General features: G+C 45.9%; 1 protein-coding gene and 1 long non-coding RNA gene across 2 annotated transcripts; one reads left to right on the top strand and one right to left on the bottom strand.

The window, feature by feature from the left end:
* Positions 1 to 48: 48 nt before the first annotated feature.
* On the top strand, positions 49 to 16,531 carry LOC124046727 (protein eva-1 homolog A-like). Its single transcript, XM_046367440.1, has 4 exons — positions 49 to 566; positions 14,265 to 14,606; positions 15,675 to 16,031; positions 16,148 to 16,531. The coding sequence occupies exons 2-4, from the start codon at positions 14,498 to 14,500 to the stop codon at positions 16,258 to 16,260; spliced, it is 579 nt and encodes a 192-aa protein (XP_046223396.1). The 5' UTR covers positions 49 to 566; positions 14,265 to 14,497; the 3' UTR covers positions 16,261 to 16,531.
* LOC124046730 lies at positions 52 to 7,754 on the bottom strand. Its single transcript, XR_006841054.1, has 3 exons — positions 7,475 to 7,754; positions 6,011 to 6,136; positions 52 to 482 (listed from the first exon to the last, which is right to left on the bottom strand). It is a non-coding gene; the product is annotated as an uncharacterized LOC124046730 (long non-coding RNA).
* Positions 16,532 to 17,004: the final 473 nt, after the last annotated feature.

The following is a 17,004-nucleotide window of genomic DNA, read 5'->3' as shown; positions in this document are numbered from 1 at the left end:
TACCCCCCACCACACCCTGCTTCTCTCTCTCCCTCTTTGTCTGTCTTTGTGCCACAGAGTTGCTCTCTCTGCTCAATGTAGTCAGGTTGGGTGGTAAGAGGGGAATGTATAGCAGAGACGATGGGTCTTACAGAGTGTGGGAGATGAGAGTGTGAGGGTTTTTTACGAACAAGAGTGCGGAGCACGAGTGTGTGTGTGTGTGTGTGTGTGTGAATATCCGTGGGGGTGAGCTTCTCCTGTGTCACATTCCAGCTTCCAGGGCTCGATCCCTGCCTGCTGAGAGACGAACCTGGAAAACTTTGGAAAATCATTCTTGGAAAACTGATTGGAAGCTGGAAAGTCTTTTAAAACCATCCCTATATCTCTTTGTGACTTCACATTGTTGCTGTAGGAGTGACTCCCCCTTCTGCTGCTGTTATATTTGGGTCTCTGGGTCTTTGGATAGTGGTCTCACTGGAGCCGCGCTGATGCTCTCTGGATTACTACGGCAGAGGAGAGGAGGGGAGAGAACATGGAACTTTAAACGTGTTTCGTTGGAAGGGATTTACAATCTGGATCATGGAAATGTAAGTATGCACAGTACTAGAGTCTTTAGTCAACAAGCAACTACAGTCTTTTCTATATGTAAATGGCATCCTTAATATAAATACACCTGGCTTTAGACTTAAACGTAGCACTGCTAGCACCACAATGCTTGTTGGGAGTGATATTGGAAACGTCTTGGATAATAGAAAAAGTTGTGCTGCCATGTTTATTGACTTTTGCAAAGCTTTTGACTGTGTTGATCATGGAACTCTGTTAAATCAGCTGTCTTCGATTGGATTGGGCGCTGATGTTTGCTTATGGTTCAATAATTATCTCCATGAAAGAACCCAAGTCATCATGGCAGATGGTATTAAATCTGAGTTTCTAGCGTTTCAAAAAGTTGTCCCATAAGGCTCAGTACTATCTCCGCTATTGTTTAATATCTATATTAATAACAAATTACAAAATGAGAAATTGTAAAAATTAATTTATAGTCTGATGTTAGTGTGTTATACTCCATCGCTCCTACTATTGGCCAAGCATTTTCACATTTGAAATCTGATTTTCTGGTACTTCAGAAGACACTTTCTGATCTTAAATTGGTGCTAAATGCTAACAAAACAACATATATTCTCTTCTCTAGACTACATCATTTTTTATCTACAGTTGCAAGAAGAGTATGTGAACCCTTTGGAATTACCTGGATTTCTGCATACATTTATCAAAAAATGTGATCTGATCTTCCCCTAAGTCAAAACAAGACAAAAACAGTGTGCTAAAACTAATAACTTGTCTATATTGAATACATAATTTAACATTCACAGTGTAGGTTGGAAAAAGTATGTGAACCCCTAGGCTAACGACTTCTCCAAAAGATAATTGGAGTCAGGAGTCAACTAACCTGGAGTCAATGAGATGAGTTTGGAGATGTTGGTTAGAGCTGCCTTGCCCAATAAAAAACACTATTTGCTATTCACACGAAGCATTGCCTGATGTGAACCATGCCTCGAACAAAAGAAGACCTAGGATTAAGAATGATTGACTTGCATAAAGCTGGAAAGGGTTACAACAGTATCTCTAAAAGCTTTGATATTCATCAGTCCACTGTAAGACAAATTGTCGATAAATTGAGAAAGTTCAGCACTGTTGCTACTCTCCCTAGGAGTGGCTGTCCTGCAAAGATGACTGCAAGAGAACAGTGCAGAATACTCAAGAATCCTAGTGTCAGCTAAAGACTAACAGAAATCTCTGGAACATGCTAACATCTCTGTTGATGAGTCTACGATACGTAAAACACTAAACAAGAATGGTGTTCATGGGAGGACACCACGGAAGAAGCCACTGCTGTCCAAAAAACCCATTGCTGCACGTCTGAAGTTCGCAAAAGAGCACCTGGATGTTCCACAGCGCCACTGGCAAACATTCTGTGGACAAATGAAACTGAAGTTGAGTTGTTTGGAAGGAACACACAAAACTATGTGTGGAGGAAAAAAACGGACTGTACACCAACATCAAAACCTCATCCCAACTGTGGTGGAGGGAGCGTCATGGTTTACGCTGCTTTGCTGCCTCAGGTACTGGACAACTTGCTGTCATCGACAGAAAAATGAATTCCCATGTTCATCAATACATTTTGCAGGAGAATGTAAGGCTATCTGTCCGACAATTGAAGCTCAACAGAAGTTGGGTGATTTAACAGAACGACCCAAAACACAGAAGTAAATCAACAACAGAATGGCTTCAACCAAAGAAAATATGCCTTCTGGAGTCCTGACCTCAACCCGTTTGAGATTCTGTGGCATGACCTCGAGCGCGGTTCACACCAGACATCCCAAGAATATTTCTGAACTGAAACAGTTTTGTAAAGAGGAATGGTCCAAAATGCCTTTTGACCGTTGTGCACGTCTGATCCGCAACTATAGAAAACATTTGTCAACCAGGGTTCACATACTTTTCCCACCCTGCACTGTGAATGTTTATACGGTGTTTTCAATAAAGACATAAAAACAAATAATATTTTGTGCGTTATTAGTTTAAGAAAACTGTGTTTGTCTATTGTTGTGGCCGAGATGAAGAACAGATGAAATTTTATGACCAATTTATGCAGAAATACAGGTATTTCCAAAGGGTTCCAATACTTTTCTTGCCACTATAAATGACTATAAAATGAATAGGCTAAATGGTGTAGAAATGGAACTAGTTCCTTATTATAAATATCTTGGTAAATGCCTAGATGACAAGTTGTCTTTCAAAACACATATCTGAGCTGGTAAGAAAGTTGAAGTTTAAAATGTGGTTTATTTTACAGAAAGAAAAGCCTGCTCATCATCTGCTAATAGGAAGAAAACGGTTCAGTCTACCTTTGTGTGTGTATTGTATTATGGGGATGTTGTTTACATGCATGCTGCCACAGTTAAACCATTAGGTGCCGTATGTATTTGTGCTCTGAGGTTCATTACTGGCTCTGTGTCACGTTTTGTCTTCGGGTGAAAGAGAGGAGGACCAAAATGCAGCGTGATGATAATCCATATTTTAAATGGGATACTTAAACAACGAACAAAACAATAAACCGCCAAATCAACAAAGCCCAAACAGTCCCGTAACAGGAACAATCGACCACAAAATACCCAAAGAATATGGCTGCCTAAATATGGTTCCCAATCAGAGACAACGATAGACAGCTGCCTCTAATTGAGAACCAATCTAGGCAACCATAGACTTACAAAAACACCTAGATAGGCTACACCCCCATATACATACAAAACCCCTAGACAATACAAAACCCCTAGACAAGACAAAACACATACATCACCCATGTCACACCCTGACCTAACCAAAATAACAAAGAAAACAAAGAATACTAAGGTCAGGGTGTGATACTCTGGTTTTAAAACTCACCACCGTTCCTTATGTCTACAAGTAGGTTGGGTCTCGTTAACCGACAGAAGGGAGCAGTAGTTTGTAATTATCTATAAAGAGTTAATGCAAAAACCACTTCCAATGTATCTGACATCTCTAATCTCTTATAGAATTACTAATTATACAACTAGGTCAATGAATTACATTACACTTTCAGATCCCTCCCAGTTTCTACACAGATCGGACAATGCGCCTTCAGTTATGCTGCACTTTACATAATGAACACTTTACAAAAAACTCTTAGAATAGATGTTCCGCTCCCTCCTTAGGAAATAAAACAAAATCGATATCTGATCTGTTAAATGCTAATTGTGGATGTTTTTCTTAATGCGTATATATGTCTTTTATTTGTGCATATATGTGATTTTTCTTTGTATTGAAAACAGGGCTCAGTTGATCTGCTGTATAAATAAAATGAATAATAATAACAGTTAACGTTAATGGTCCTTTAACGTTTCTGATGGATGAGTTAATAGGACATACGTGTGTGTGTGTGTGTGTGTGTGTGTGTGTGTGTGTGTGTGTGTGTGTGTGTGTGTGTGTGTGTGTGTGTGTGTGTGTGTGTGTGTGTGTGTGTGTGTGTGTGTGTGTGTGTGTGTGTGTGCCTGTGTGACGTGTGTGTGTGTGTGTGTGTGTGTGTGTGTGTGTGTGTGTGTGTGTGTGTGTGTGTGTGTGTGTGTGTGTGTGTGTGTGTGTGTGTGTGTGTGTGTGTGTGTGTTTTAGGGTGTGTGTGTGTTTGGGGGATGTGTGTGTGTGTTTGTGTGTGTGTGTGTGTGTGTGTGTGTGTGTGTGTGTGTGTGTGTGTGTGTGTGTGTGTGTGTGTGTGTGTGTGTGTGTGTGTGTGTGTGTGTGTGTGTTTTGGGGGGGATGTTTGTGTGTGTGTGTTTTAGGGTGTGGGTGTGTTTGGGGGATGTTTGTGTGTGTGTGTTTGTGTGTGTGTGTGTGTGTGTGTGTGTGTGTGTGTGTGTGTGTGTGTGTGTGTGTGTGTGTGTGACATTGTGTGTGTGACATTGTGTGTGTGTGTATGTGTGTGTTTTAGGGTGTGTGTGTTGGATAATGTGTGGTATCTAGAGAAGCATAATAACAGCTTGTCCTCCTCACTCCACCGATGCCTGTGGGTTGGGCTGCAGGGTGTAGGGAACACACAGCCACTGGCACCAGCAGAGAGTCCGTTGAATTCATTTATCAATGGGGGGGCTTCAGAAAGGCCTGATGCCTCATATCAGAGGGATCTCATGGGGGGGATGAGAGGAATCAGTTGCAGTGAAAATATCCACTACTCTCACTCTCAGCACTAAATCTACAAACCTATATTATTTCCCTTTCTTACTCTCACTCTCCATCTTTGTCTGTATTCCCATTCGCTCTTTAAGCAGATTCATGAGATGATAAAGGGATACTTCAGGATTTTGGCACTGAACCCATTTATCTACTTCCCCAGAGCCAGATTAACTTGTGGATAACATTACTATGTCTCTGCGTTCAGTTTGAAGGAAGTTGCTATCTAGTGATAGCTCAATTGCTAACTAGCGTTAGCACAATAACTGGCAGCCAATGACTGGAAGTCTATGGTAACTGCTAGCATGCTAGTAGATACCATAGACTTCCAGTCATTGCACTAACGCCAGTTAGCATTGGCAGGAGAAACTACCTCCCTCTTCCTTCATACTGGATGCAGACACATGAAAATGATATCCACAAGTTCATCTGATTCTGGGGAAGTAGATAAAGGGCTTCATTGCCAAAATCCCAAAGTATCCCTTTAAAAGCAGAAAGAGAGAAAAGGCCAATGTCACTATGCATCAGTCTCAGAGTCAACACAGGCATGCTTTTTGGGCTAAATTTGGTCTGGAACCTGGAGGAATGGTTTCTCTGGAATATTAAGGCCAGTGTGGTCAGAGCTCTGTGTGTGTGTGTGTGTGTGTGTGTGTGTGTGTGTGTGTGTGTGTGTGTGTGTGTGTGTGTGTGTGTGTGTGTGTGTGTGTGTGTGTGTGTGTGTGTGTGTGTGTGTGTGTGTGTGTGTGTGTGTGTGTGTGTGTGTCTGTGTCTGTGTGTCTGTGTGTGTGTTTTGTCATGATTCTGCACACACTGGTCAGAGTCATTCCAAAGTGGGGTAGGAGTTGAGCAGTGTAGGAAGCCCAGTTTAAAACAGCACAGGGACTCTGCACAACATTGGACGATTGTGCAGTAAGGCTCTGTGTGTCTGTCTGTATACATCTTTGTGTTTTACCAAAGCGATAGGTTTTAGTCTGCAGAAAGAGAGTGGTGACTTGAAGAAGAAAACAGAGAGAAGGAGACATACAAACAGAAAGAAGAGAAAACTAATTAGAAGGATAAGAAAGAGAGTTCATGAACTGTTGAGTGTTTATTCGAGTCGATCTAACTGTATCAGACTCTAATCCGTTTAGTTGAACGTTCTAACGAGCTGTAACGATGTCTAACGAGCTGAAACCACCGTTAATTAACCGAGTCTGACTCTTAAAAAACTCACCTATCACATCAGCTCAGTTTGATTGATAAGGAAATCTGACAAACCATGCATAGATATTAGTAGATTTAATTTCACCTTCAGCTGATCTGTGATCAGTTTTCAGCTGATCTGGGCAGTTTCCAGCTACGTTGTTCTCTTGTTCTCTCCTTTCTCTCTCTCCGTCCATCACAAAGCTGCATTCCTGGATTGTTTCACTGACACCTGTGTGTCACGCACACACACACACACACACACACACACACACACACACACACACACACACACACACACACACACACACACACACACACACACACACACACACACAGGCCACACACACACACACACACACACACACACACACACACACACACACACACACACACACACACACACACACACACACACACACACACACACACACAGGCCACGCAGAGCGATGGAGAAAGGAAGTGATATGGAAAGAGAAGGAGAGAGATTTTTAAAGCGTGGTGTTCAGCCTGAGATTGTGTTTTGTTTTTCTAATGAGGGTGAGAAGGTCAGCCCCCAGGAAGGAACACACACACAGACCCGACTCCCCATCTCAACCCGCTGTGATACTGTTGTTGCATTTAGACAGTTCTGATCTTCAGCCTGTCTAAACGGAGTAGCCTACAGTCCCCTGTTCCTCATTTTTGGTACTGTCAGTATCATCTCCATGGAGGATAGATTAAAGACATGTTCTGGAACAGATTAAAGATATGCTCTGGAACAGATTAAAGACATGTTCTGGAACAGATTAAAGACATGTTCTGGAACAGATTAGACATGTTCTGGAACAGATTAAAGACATGTTCTGGAACAGATTAAAGACATGTTCTGGAACAGATTAAAGACATGCTCTGGAACAGATTAAAGACATGTTCTGGAACAGATTAAAGACATGCTCTGGAACAGATTAAAGACATGTTCTGGAACAGATTAAAGACATGCTCTGGAACAGATTAAAGACATGTTCTGGAACAGATTATAGACATGCTCTGGAACAGATTAAAGACATGTTCTGGAACAGATTAAACACATGCTCTGGAACAGATTAAAGACATGTTCTGGAACAGATTAAAGACACGTTCTGGAACAGATTAAAGACATGTTCTGGAACAGATTAAAGACATGTTCTGGAACAGATTAAAGACATGTTCTGGAACAGATTAAAGACATGTTCTGGAACAGATTAAAGACATGTTCTGGAACTTTGGCGATGACCAACTATTCTTTAAACCTCCCGCTTTGGGCTGAATGAGTCAACGTGTAGTTCAAACGTGCTTAATCTATGAGCAGAATTACTATTTTACTTCAATTAGCCACAAAATCTCTATTTTGAAAGCGACTGTTTTTCTGGAAGCTGTGCTGCGCCATTTTCCCTACATTTTCCCCTCGTGGGCCAGCCTCCTTGAAATTCGAGTTCCAGCCAATCAGCTTTAGCCCTCGTCATTTCAAATCAAACCAAATCAAATGTTATTTGTCACATGTACCGAATACAACAGGTGTAGACTTTACAGTGAAATGCTGAATACTTACAAAAGTCGTCATTCTATTGTTGTTGAGTTGGCATTTCTTTCTTCCCCTGCAGATGTCAAGACAGAGGCTGCTGCTATTTCAATTTACAGCTCAAATCTCCCTGTTTTCCTTCGTCTTTTGTTGGTGTAATTAACCCTCCTCGTCCTCTAGATGGGTTTAATTAATCCTCCTCGTCCTCTAGATGGGTTTAATTAATCCTCCTCGTCCTCTAGATGGGTTTAATTCCTCCTCCTCGTCCTCTAGATGGGTTTAATTCCTCCTCCTCGTCCTCTAGATGGGTTTAATTCCTCCTCCTCGTCCTCTAGATGGGTTTAATTCCTCCTCCTCGTCCTCTAGATGGGTTTAATTCCTCCTCCTCGTCCTCTAGATGGGTTTAATTAATCCTCCTCGTCCTCTAGATGGGTTTAATTAATCCTCCTCGTCCTCTAGATGGGTTTAATTAATCCTCCTCGTCCTCTAGATGGGTTTAATTAATCCTCCTCGTCCTCTAGATGGGTTTAATTAATCCTCCTCGCCCTCTAGATGGGTTTAATTAATCCTCCTCGTCCTCTAGATGGGTTTAATTAATCCTCCTCGTCTACTAGATGGGTTTAATTAATCCTCCTCGTCCTCTAGATGGGTTTAATTAATCCTCCTCGTCCTCTAGATGGGTTTAATTCCTCCTCCTTTTCCTCGAGATGGGTTTAATTCCTCGTCCTCTAGATGGGTTTAATTCCTCCTCCTTTTCCTCAAGATGGGTTTAATTGTCATGCAGGTGAAAGAGGACCCAAAAGCGACTTGGCGAAAACAGAGTCTTTAATCCAGTAAAGTAAATACAATCAAAAAAACACAACTTTCACTCGAAATGACGAGGACAACTGGAGACTCGATCTTGAACAGCAGGTGAACAGCAGGTTGCCTCGGGAAGGCACTTGAACCAGACAGACTCAGACACCTGCTCACCACGCAGCATCTGAGGAAAACACGACACGACAGGGCGATACACAAACACAGCACGGTGAATTCTAGACAAGGAACCGACAGGGCAGAAACGAATAACAAGGAGAGAAATAGGGACTCTAATCAGGGAAAAGGATCGGGAACAGGTGTGGGAAGACTAAATGATGATTAGGGGAATAGGAACAGCTGGGAGCAGGAACGGAACGATAGAGAGAAGAGAGAGCGAGAGAGTGAGAGAGGGAGGGGGAGAGAGAGGGATAGAAAGAGGGAAAGAACCTAATAAGACCAGCAGAGGGAAACGAATAGAATGGGAAGCACAGGGACAAGACAAGATAATAAATGACAAAACATGACAGTACCCCCCACTCACCGAGCGCCTCCTGGCGCACTCGAGGAGGAATCCTGGCGGCAACGGAGGAAATCATCAATGAGTGAACGGTCCAGCACGTCCCGAGACGGAACCCAACTCCTCTCCTCAGGACCGTAACCCTCCCAATCCACTAAGTATTGGTGACCCCGTCCCCGAGAACGCATGTCCATGATCTTATGTACCTTGTAAATAGGTGCGCTCTCGACAAGGACGGGAGGGGGGGAGGGAAGACGAACGGGGTGCGAAGAAAGGGCTTAACACAGGAGACATGGAAGACAGGATGGACGCGACGAAGATGTCGCGGAAGAAGCAGTCGCACAGCGACAGGATTGACGACCTGGGAGACACGGAACGGACCAATGAACCGCGGAGTCAACTTACGAGAAGCTGTCGTAAGAGGAAGGTTGCGAGTGGAAAGCCACACTCTCTGGCCGCAACAATACCTTGGACTCTTAATCCTGCGTTTATTGGCGGCTCTCACAGTCTGTGCCCTGTAACGGCAAAGTGCAGACCTCACCCTCCTCCAGGTGCGCTCACAACGTTGGACAAACGCTTGAGCGGAGGGAACGCTGGACTCGGCAAGCTGGGATGAGAACAGAGGAGGCTGGTAACCCAGACTACTCTGAAACGGAGATAACCCGGTAGCAGACGAAGGAAGCGAATTGTGAGCGTATTCTGCCCAGGGGAGCTGTTCTGCCCAAGACGCAGGGTTTCTGAAAGAAAGGCTGCGTAGTATGCGACCAATCGTCTGATTGGCCCTCTTTGCTTGACCGTTAGACTGGGGATGAAACCCGGAAGAGAGACTGACGGACGCACCAATCAAACGACAGAACTCCCTCCAAAACTGTGACGTGAATTGCGGGCCTCTGTCTGAAACGGCGTCTAACGGAAGGCCATGAATTCTGAATACATTCTCGATAATGATTTGTGCCGTCTCCTTAGCGGAAGGAAGTTTAGCGAGGGGAATGAAATGTGCCGCCTTAGAGAACCTATCGACAACCGTAAGAATCACAGTCTTCCCCCGCAGACAAAGGCAGACCGGTAATGAAGTCTAGGGCGATGTGAGACCATGGTCGAGAAGGAATGGGGAGCGGTCTGAGACGACCGGCAGGAGGAGAGTTACCCGACTTAGTCTGCGCGCAGTCCGAACAAGCAGCCACGAAACGGCGCGTGTCACGCTCCTGAGTCGGCCACCAAAAGCGCTGGCGAATAGACGCAAGAGTGCCTCGAACACCGGGATGACCAGCTAACTTGGCAGAGTGAGCCCACTGAAGAACAGCCAGACGAGTGGAAACAGGAACGAAAAGGAGGTTACTAGGACAAGCGCGGCGACGCAGTGTGCGTGAGTGCTTGCTTAACCTGTCTTTCAATTCCCCAGACTGTTAACCCGACAACACGCCCATAAGGAAGAATCCCCTCGGGATCAGTAGAAGCCACAGAAGAACTAAACAGACGGGATAAGGCATCAGGCTTGGTGTTCTTGCTACCCGGACGGTAAGAAATCACAAACTCGAAACGAGCGAAAAACAACGCCCAACGAGCTTGACGGGCATTAAGTCGTTTGGCAGAACGGATGTACTCAAGGTTCTTATGGTCTGTCCAAACGACAAAAGGAACGGTCGCCCCCTCCAACCACTGTCGCCATTCGCCTAGGGCTAAGCGGATGGCGAGCAGTTCACGGTTACCCACATCATAGTTGCGCTCAGATGGCGACAGGCGATGAGAAAAATAAGCGCAAGGATGAACCTTATCGTCAGACTGGAAGCGCTGGGATAGAATGGCTCCCACGCCTACCTCTGAAGCGTCAACCTCGACAATGAATTGTCTAGTGACGTCAGGAGTAACGAGGATAGGAGCGGACGTAAAACGTTCTTTAGAAGATCAAAAGCTCCCTGGGCGGAACCGGACCACTTAAAACACGTCTTGACAGAAGTAAGAGCTGTGAGAGGGGCAGCAACTTGACCGAAATTACGAATGAAACGCCGATAGAAATTAGCGAAACCTAAAAAGCGCTGCAACTCGACACGTGACCTTGGAACGGGCCAATCACTGACAGCTTGGACCTTAGCGGAATCCATCTGAATGCCTTCAGCGGAAATAACGGAACCGAGAAAAGTAACGGAGGAGACATGAAAAGAGCACTTCTCAGCCTTTACGTAGAGACAATTCTCTAAAAGGCGCTGTAGAACACGTCGAACGTGCTGAACATGAATCTCGAGTGACGGAGAAAAATCAGGATATCGTCAAGATAGACAAAAACAAAGATGTTCAGCATGTCTCTCAGAACATCATTAACTAATGCCTGAAAAACAGCTGGCGCATTGGCGAGACCAAACGGCAGAACCCGGTACTCAAAATGCCCTAACGGAGTGTTAAACGCCGTTTTCCACTCGTCCCCCTCTCTGATGCGCACGAGATGGTAAGCGTTACGAAGGTCCAACTTAGTAAAGCACCTGGCTCCCTGCAGAATCTCGAAGGCTGATGACATAAGGGAAGCGGATAACGATTCTTAACCGTTATGTCATTCAGCCCTCGATAATCCACGCAGGGCGCAGAGTACCGTCCTTCTTCTTAACAAAAAGAACCCCGCCCCGGCCGGAGAGGAAGAAGGCACTATGGTACCGGCGTCAAGAGACACAGACAAATAATCCTCGAGAGCCTTACGTTCGGGAGCCGACAGAGAGTATAGTCTACCCCGAGGAGGAGTGGTCCCCGGAAGGAGATCAATACTACAATCATACGACCGGTGAGGAGGAAGGGAGTTGGCTCGGGACCGACTGAAGACCGTGCGCAGATCATGATATTCCTCCGGCACTCCTGTCAAATCGCCAGGTTCCTCCTGAGAAGTAGGGACAGAAGAAACGGGGGATGGCAGACATTAAACACTTCACATGACAAGAAACGTTCCAGGATAGGATAGAATTACTAGACCAATTAATAGAAGGATTATGACATACTAGCCAGGGATGACCCAAAACAACAGGTGTAAACGGTGAACGAAAAATCAAAAAAGAAATAGTCTCACTGTGGTTACCAGATACTGTGAGGGTTAAAGGTAGTGTCTCAAATCTGATACTGGGAAGATGACTACCATCTAAGGCGAACATGGGCGTAGGCTTCTCTAACTCTCTGAAAGGAATGTCATGTTTCCGAACCCATGCTTCGTCCATGAAACAACCCTCAGCCCCAGAGTCTATCAAGGCACTACATGTAGCACCCGAACCGGTCCAGCGTAGATGGACCGACAAAGCAGTACAGGATTTTGATGGAGAGACTTGAGTAGTTGCGCTCACCTGTAGCCCTCCGCTTACAGATGAGCTCTGGCTTTTACTGGACATGAATTAACAAAATGTCCAGCAACTCCGCAATAGAGGCACAGGCGGTTGGTGATCCTCCGTTCCCTCTCCTTAGTCGAGATGCGAATCCCTCCCAGCTGCATGGGCTCAGTCTCTGAGCCAGAGGAGGGAGATGGTTGCGATGCGGAGCAGGGAAACACCGTTGATGCGAGCTCTCTTCCACGAGCCCGGTGACGAAGATCTACCCGTCGTTCTATGCGGATGGCGAGAGCAATCAAAGAGTCCACATCTGAAGGAACCTCCCGGGAGAGAATCTCATCCTTAACCACTGCGTGGAGTCCCTCCAGAAAACGAGCGAGCAGCGCCGGCTCGTTCCACTCACTAGAGGCAGCAAGAGTGTGAAACTCAATAGAATAATCCGTTATGGACCGTTCACCTTGGCATAAGGAAGCCAGGGCCCTAGAATCCTCCCTACCAAAAACTGAACGGTCAAAAACCCGAATCATCTCCTCTTTAAAGTTCTGGAACTTGTTAGAGCAATCAGCCCTTGCCTCCCAGATAGCTGTGCCCCATTCTCGAGCCCGGCCAGTAAGGAGTGAAATGACGTAAGCAACCCGAGCTCTCTCTCTAGAGTATGTGTTGGGTTGGAGAGAGAACACAATCTCACACTGCGTGAGAAAGGAGCGGCACTCAGTGGGCTGCCCGGAGTAGCAAGGTGGGTTATTAACCCTAGGTTCTGGAGGCTCGGCAGGACAGGAAGTAACAGGTGGCACGAGACGTAGACTCTGGAACTGTCCAGAGAGGTCGGAAACCTGAGCGGCCAGGTTCTCCACGGCATGGCGAGCAGCAGACAATTCCTGCTCGTGTCTGCCGAGCATGGCTCCTTGGATCTCGACGGCAGTGTAACGAGCGTCTGAAGTCGCTGGGTCCATTCCTTGGTCGGTTCCTTCTGTCATGCAGGTGAAAGAGGACCCAAAAGCGACTTGGCGAAAACAGAGTCTTTAATCCAGTAAAGTAAATACAATCAAAAAAACACAACTTTCACTCGAAATGACGAGGACAACTGGAGACTCGATCTTGAACAGCAGGTGAACAGCAGGTTGCCTCGGGAAGGCACTTGAACCAGACAGACTCAGACACCTGCTCACCACGCAGCATCTGAGGAAAACACGACACGACAGGGCGATACACAAACACAGCACGGTGAATTCTAGACAAGGAACCGACAGGGCAGAAACGAATAACAAGGAGAGAAATAGGGACTCTAATCAGGGAAAAGGATCGGGAACAGGTGTGGGAAGACTAAATGATGATTAGGGGAATAGGAACAGCTGGGAGCAGGAACGGAACGATAGAGAGAAGAGAGAGCGAGAGAGTGAGAGAGGGAGGGGGAGAGAGAGGGATAGAAAGAGGGAAAGAACCTAATAAGACCAGCAGAGGGAAACGAATAGAATGGGAAGCACAGGGACAAGACAAGATAATAAATGACAAAACATGACATTAATTCCTCGTCCTCTAGATGGGTTTAATTCCTCCTCCTCATCCTCTAGATGGGTTTAATTCCTCCTCCCCATCCTCTAGATGGGTTTAATTAATCCTCCTTGTCCTCTAGATGGGTTTAATTAATCCTCCTCGTCCTCTAGATGGGTTTAATTCCTCCTCCTCGTCCTCTAGATGGGTTTAATTCCTCCTCCTCGTCCTCTAGATGGGTTTAATTCCTCCTCCTCGTCCTCTAGATGGGTTTAATTAATCCTCCTTGTCCTCTAGATGGGTTTAATTAATCCTCCTCGTCCTCTAGATGGGTTGATCCTACATCTGTGACTCTATTGGAATGTTTTCAGGGGAAAAATGGAAACCAATGATTGGGAGGTATTCTACGAGTTTTCCTATGAGCACTCTGTATTTTTCTCTAGCTTCGTCAGACAGCCCCATAGTCACCCAGAGCCATCAGGGTCGGAGACAGAGTTCATCGCTGGTTCAATGTTTATGTGACACTTTGATTGAACACTCTCTCTCTCTCTCTCTCTCTCTCCTCTCTCTCTCTCTCTCTCTCTCTCTCTCTCTCTCTCTCTCTCTCTCTCTCTCTCTCTCTCTCTCTCTCTCTCTCTCTCTCTCTCTCTCTCTCTCTCTCTCTCTCTCTCTCTCTCTCTCTCTCTCTCTCTCTCTTTCTGTTTGAACCTTACAGTGACAGAGAAGACTGCTGTCCTGTTCTCGGCTGAGGGGACCAGTGCATATTTCATAGAAGACAGAGAGAGAAAAGAGAGAACCCAGTACAGACTTTATGGAAGGGGGTAGCCAGAATTGTTTCCATAAAACCATACAGAATTGAAGACCACAGTCAGCCAAGTCTGACTTATACACAGAAGATATGAACCTTGGCCTCTCTCATGCCAGAGAGAGACAGTTAGTGACATCATCATGAATGCCCCGCCCACAGGAAGCCCCAGCCAAAGTATGGAGGTGAAGGTGGTCTCCCAGGAGATGGCTTTGTTTAGCAACGCCCTGGCAGCCTACACCTTCATAGCAGGTAAACAGTGACTGAAACATCAGGTGTTTTTGTTGAACTGTTTGAATATTTGTTGTTACAAATGATGATAGAAAAACATGTTCAGGTGTCTGTCAGTGTAACCTGGATAAAGAAATAAATCACTCTTTCTCTTTTATTTTTTGCTCTCAATCTGTCTCTCTGTCTCTCTCTCTCTCTCTCTCTCTCTCTCTCTCTCTCTCTCTCTCTCTCTCTCTCTCTCTCTCTCTCTCTCTCTGTCTCTCTCTCTCTCTCTCTCTCTCTCTCTCTCTCTCTCTCTCTCTCTCTCTCTCTCTCTCTCTCTCTCTCTCTCTCTCTCTCTCTCTCTCTCTCTGTCTCTCTCTGTCTCTCTCTCTCTGTCTCTCTCTCTCTCTCTCTCTCACCATCCTCCTCTCTCTCTCTCTCTCTCTCTGTCTCTCTCTCTGTCTCTCTCTCTCTCTCACCATCCTCCTCTCTCTCTCTCTCTCTCTCTCTCTCTCTCTCTCTCTCTCTCTCTCTCTCTCTCTCTCTCTCTCTCTCTCTCTCTCTCTCTCTCTCTCTCTCTCTCTCTCTCTCTCTCTCACCATCCTCTCTGTCTCTCTCTCTCTCTCCCTCCTCTCTCTCTCTCTCTCTCTCTCTCTCTCTCTCTCTCTCTCTCTCTCTCTCTCTCTCTCTCTCTCTCTCTCTCTCTCTCTCTCTCTCTCTCTCTCTCTCTCTCTCTCTCTCTCTCTCTCTCTCACCATCCTCCTCTCCCTCTCCCTCTCACCTCTCTCTCTCTCTCTCTCTCTCTCTCTCTCTCTCTCTCTCTCTCTCTCTCTCTCTCTCTCTCTCTCTCTCTCCTCTCTCTCTCACCCTCCTCTCTCTCTCTCTCTCTCTCTCTCTCTCTCTCTCTCTCTCTCTCTCTCTCTCTCTCTCTCTCTCTCTCTTCTCTCCCCCTCTCTCTCTCTCTCTCTCTCTCTCTCTCTCTCTCTCTCTCTCTCTCTCTCTCTCTCTCTCTCTCTCTCTCTCTCTCTCTCTCTCTCACCATCCTCCTCCTCTCTCTCTCACCCTCCTCCTCTCTCTCTCCCTCCTCCCCTCTCTCTCTCGTCTCAGACCAGCCTGAGCGAGTAACTCTGGTGTTTGTTAGTGGTGTGTGTGTGGGTCTCCTCCTCACCCTCTGTGCCCTCGTGGTCCAGATACACTGTCGCACTGACTGTCACTACAGTAACCGACGACGACATCACCATCAGCATAGCAACAGGCATCACCACCATCACCATGGGGACCATCCCTGTCACCACCATCCCCAACCTGGCAACCCTAACACAAGCAATCCCGGCGTAGCCACAGAGACGAGCAGAGACAGCGAATCAGTGGAGTGGGACGACGGGACTTCTGACCTATCGGCTCGACGACGGAGGCGATTTGAGAGAACGCTGCTGCACACTAGCATGTTCACATCCATAGAAGGTAAACACACACACTACGCTGGAAACTCTTAAGTGCTTAGTGGGTTTTTTTAATGGTTAAGTATACAATGCATTATTTAATGAATGTTGTTGGTTTGGTTGTGTTTTGGTCTGTAGAGTTGGAGCGAGCTCAGAGGGTTGAGGAGAGAGAGAGGATCATACAAGAGATCTGGATGAACGGACATCCCGACGTCAACACTGTCACACGCAGCCTCAACCGATACTACTGACAGGGACAGAGAAAACAGGGCGAAAAGGAGATGGATAGACAGACAAAACGGACAAAGAGGAAGGATAATATACACTTTCAGACAAGGTCGCATCGAGAGGCTCGTGAAGCACAGGTGTGGACAGGACTGTTAGCCAGGGTGAGTGGGTACAATGACACTGGGCCACAGAACCATGGGTGTGTCTGAGGACACCAGACTGATGTCACGACAGGTTATGAATCCGGGTCCCCCATTGGAGAAACCAACGTCTTGACCAGTAGACCAAGAGCAACCATGAACCTGACTCCACTACACTTAACACACAGCTTTTAGATCTGTGATGAGGAGAATGCCTCCTGATTGTGGCCCAGGATGGTTCCTCCGGGGTCAGACCCCTTTCTAATACTGAGGTGGACGATGTCACCACCTAGTGGACACCATCCCCATCACCGTTGACAAAGGCCCACAATTCACCTCTGTGGAAAACTCTGATTTCCTAGCCGAACGTACCGCACTACGTTGTACCTGACTGGCACGGTCATACACAGCACGGTTCACTACCAGGACAAGGACCACAGAGAAAACCTGTTAACTAAAACATTTAATGTTTGCCTTCACTCAATCTTAATGTGTATTTAATTGTCCACTCTTGTCTTTTGTAAATAAATTAATTTTTATAAAATAGAAAAACTTTGTTTGTCTCGGGGATGCTTTTAAGGGTTGTTGCAGGGGAAAATGTTGTTTTGTATTTTTAAGATGGAGCAA

Source organism: Oncorhynchus gorbuscha, linkage group LG10, assembly GCF_021184085.1.
Source record: "Oncorhynchus gorbuscha isolate QuinsamMale2020 ecotype Even-year linkage group LG10, OgorEven_v1.0, whole genome shotgun sequence".
NCBI classification, from domain to species: domain Eukaryota; kingdom Metazoa; phylum Chordata; class Actinopteri; order Salmoniformes; family Salmonidae; genus Oncorhynchus; species Oncorhynchus gorbuscha.
This window is presented reverse-complemented; position numbering and strand designations above follow the sequence as displayed.

Excerpts from the sequence above, each read along its gene's own strand:
- LOC124046727 (XM_046367440.1), top strand. The coding sequence starts at position 14,498 with ATGAATGCCCCGCCCACAGGAAGCCCCAGCCAAAGTATGGAGGTGAAG. Across the intron at positions 14,607-15,674 it reads AGCCTACACCTTCATAGCAG|ACCAGCCTGAGCGAGTAACT; the intron begins GTAAACAGTGAC and ends CTCTCGTCTCAG. Across the intron at positions 16,032-16,147 it reads CATGTTCACATCCATAGAAG|AGTTGGAGCGAGCTCAGAGG; the intron begins GTAAACACACAC and ends TTTGGTCTGTAG.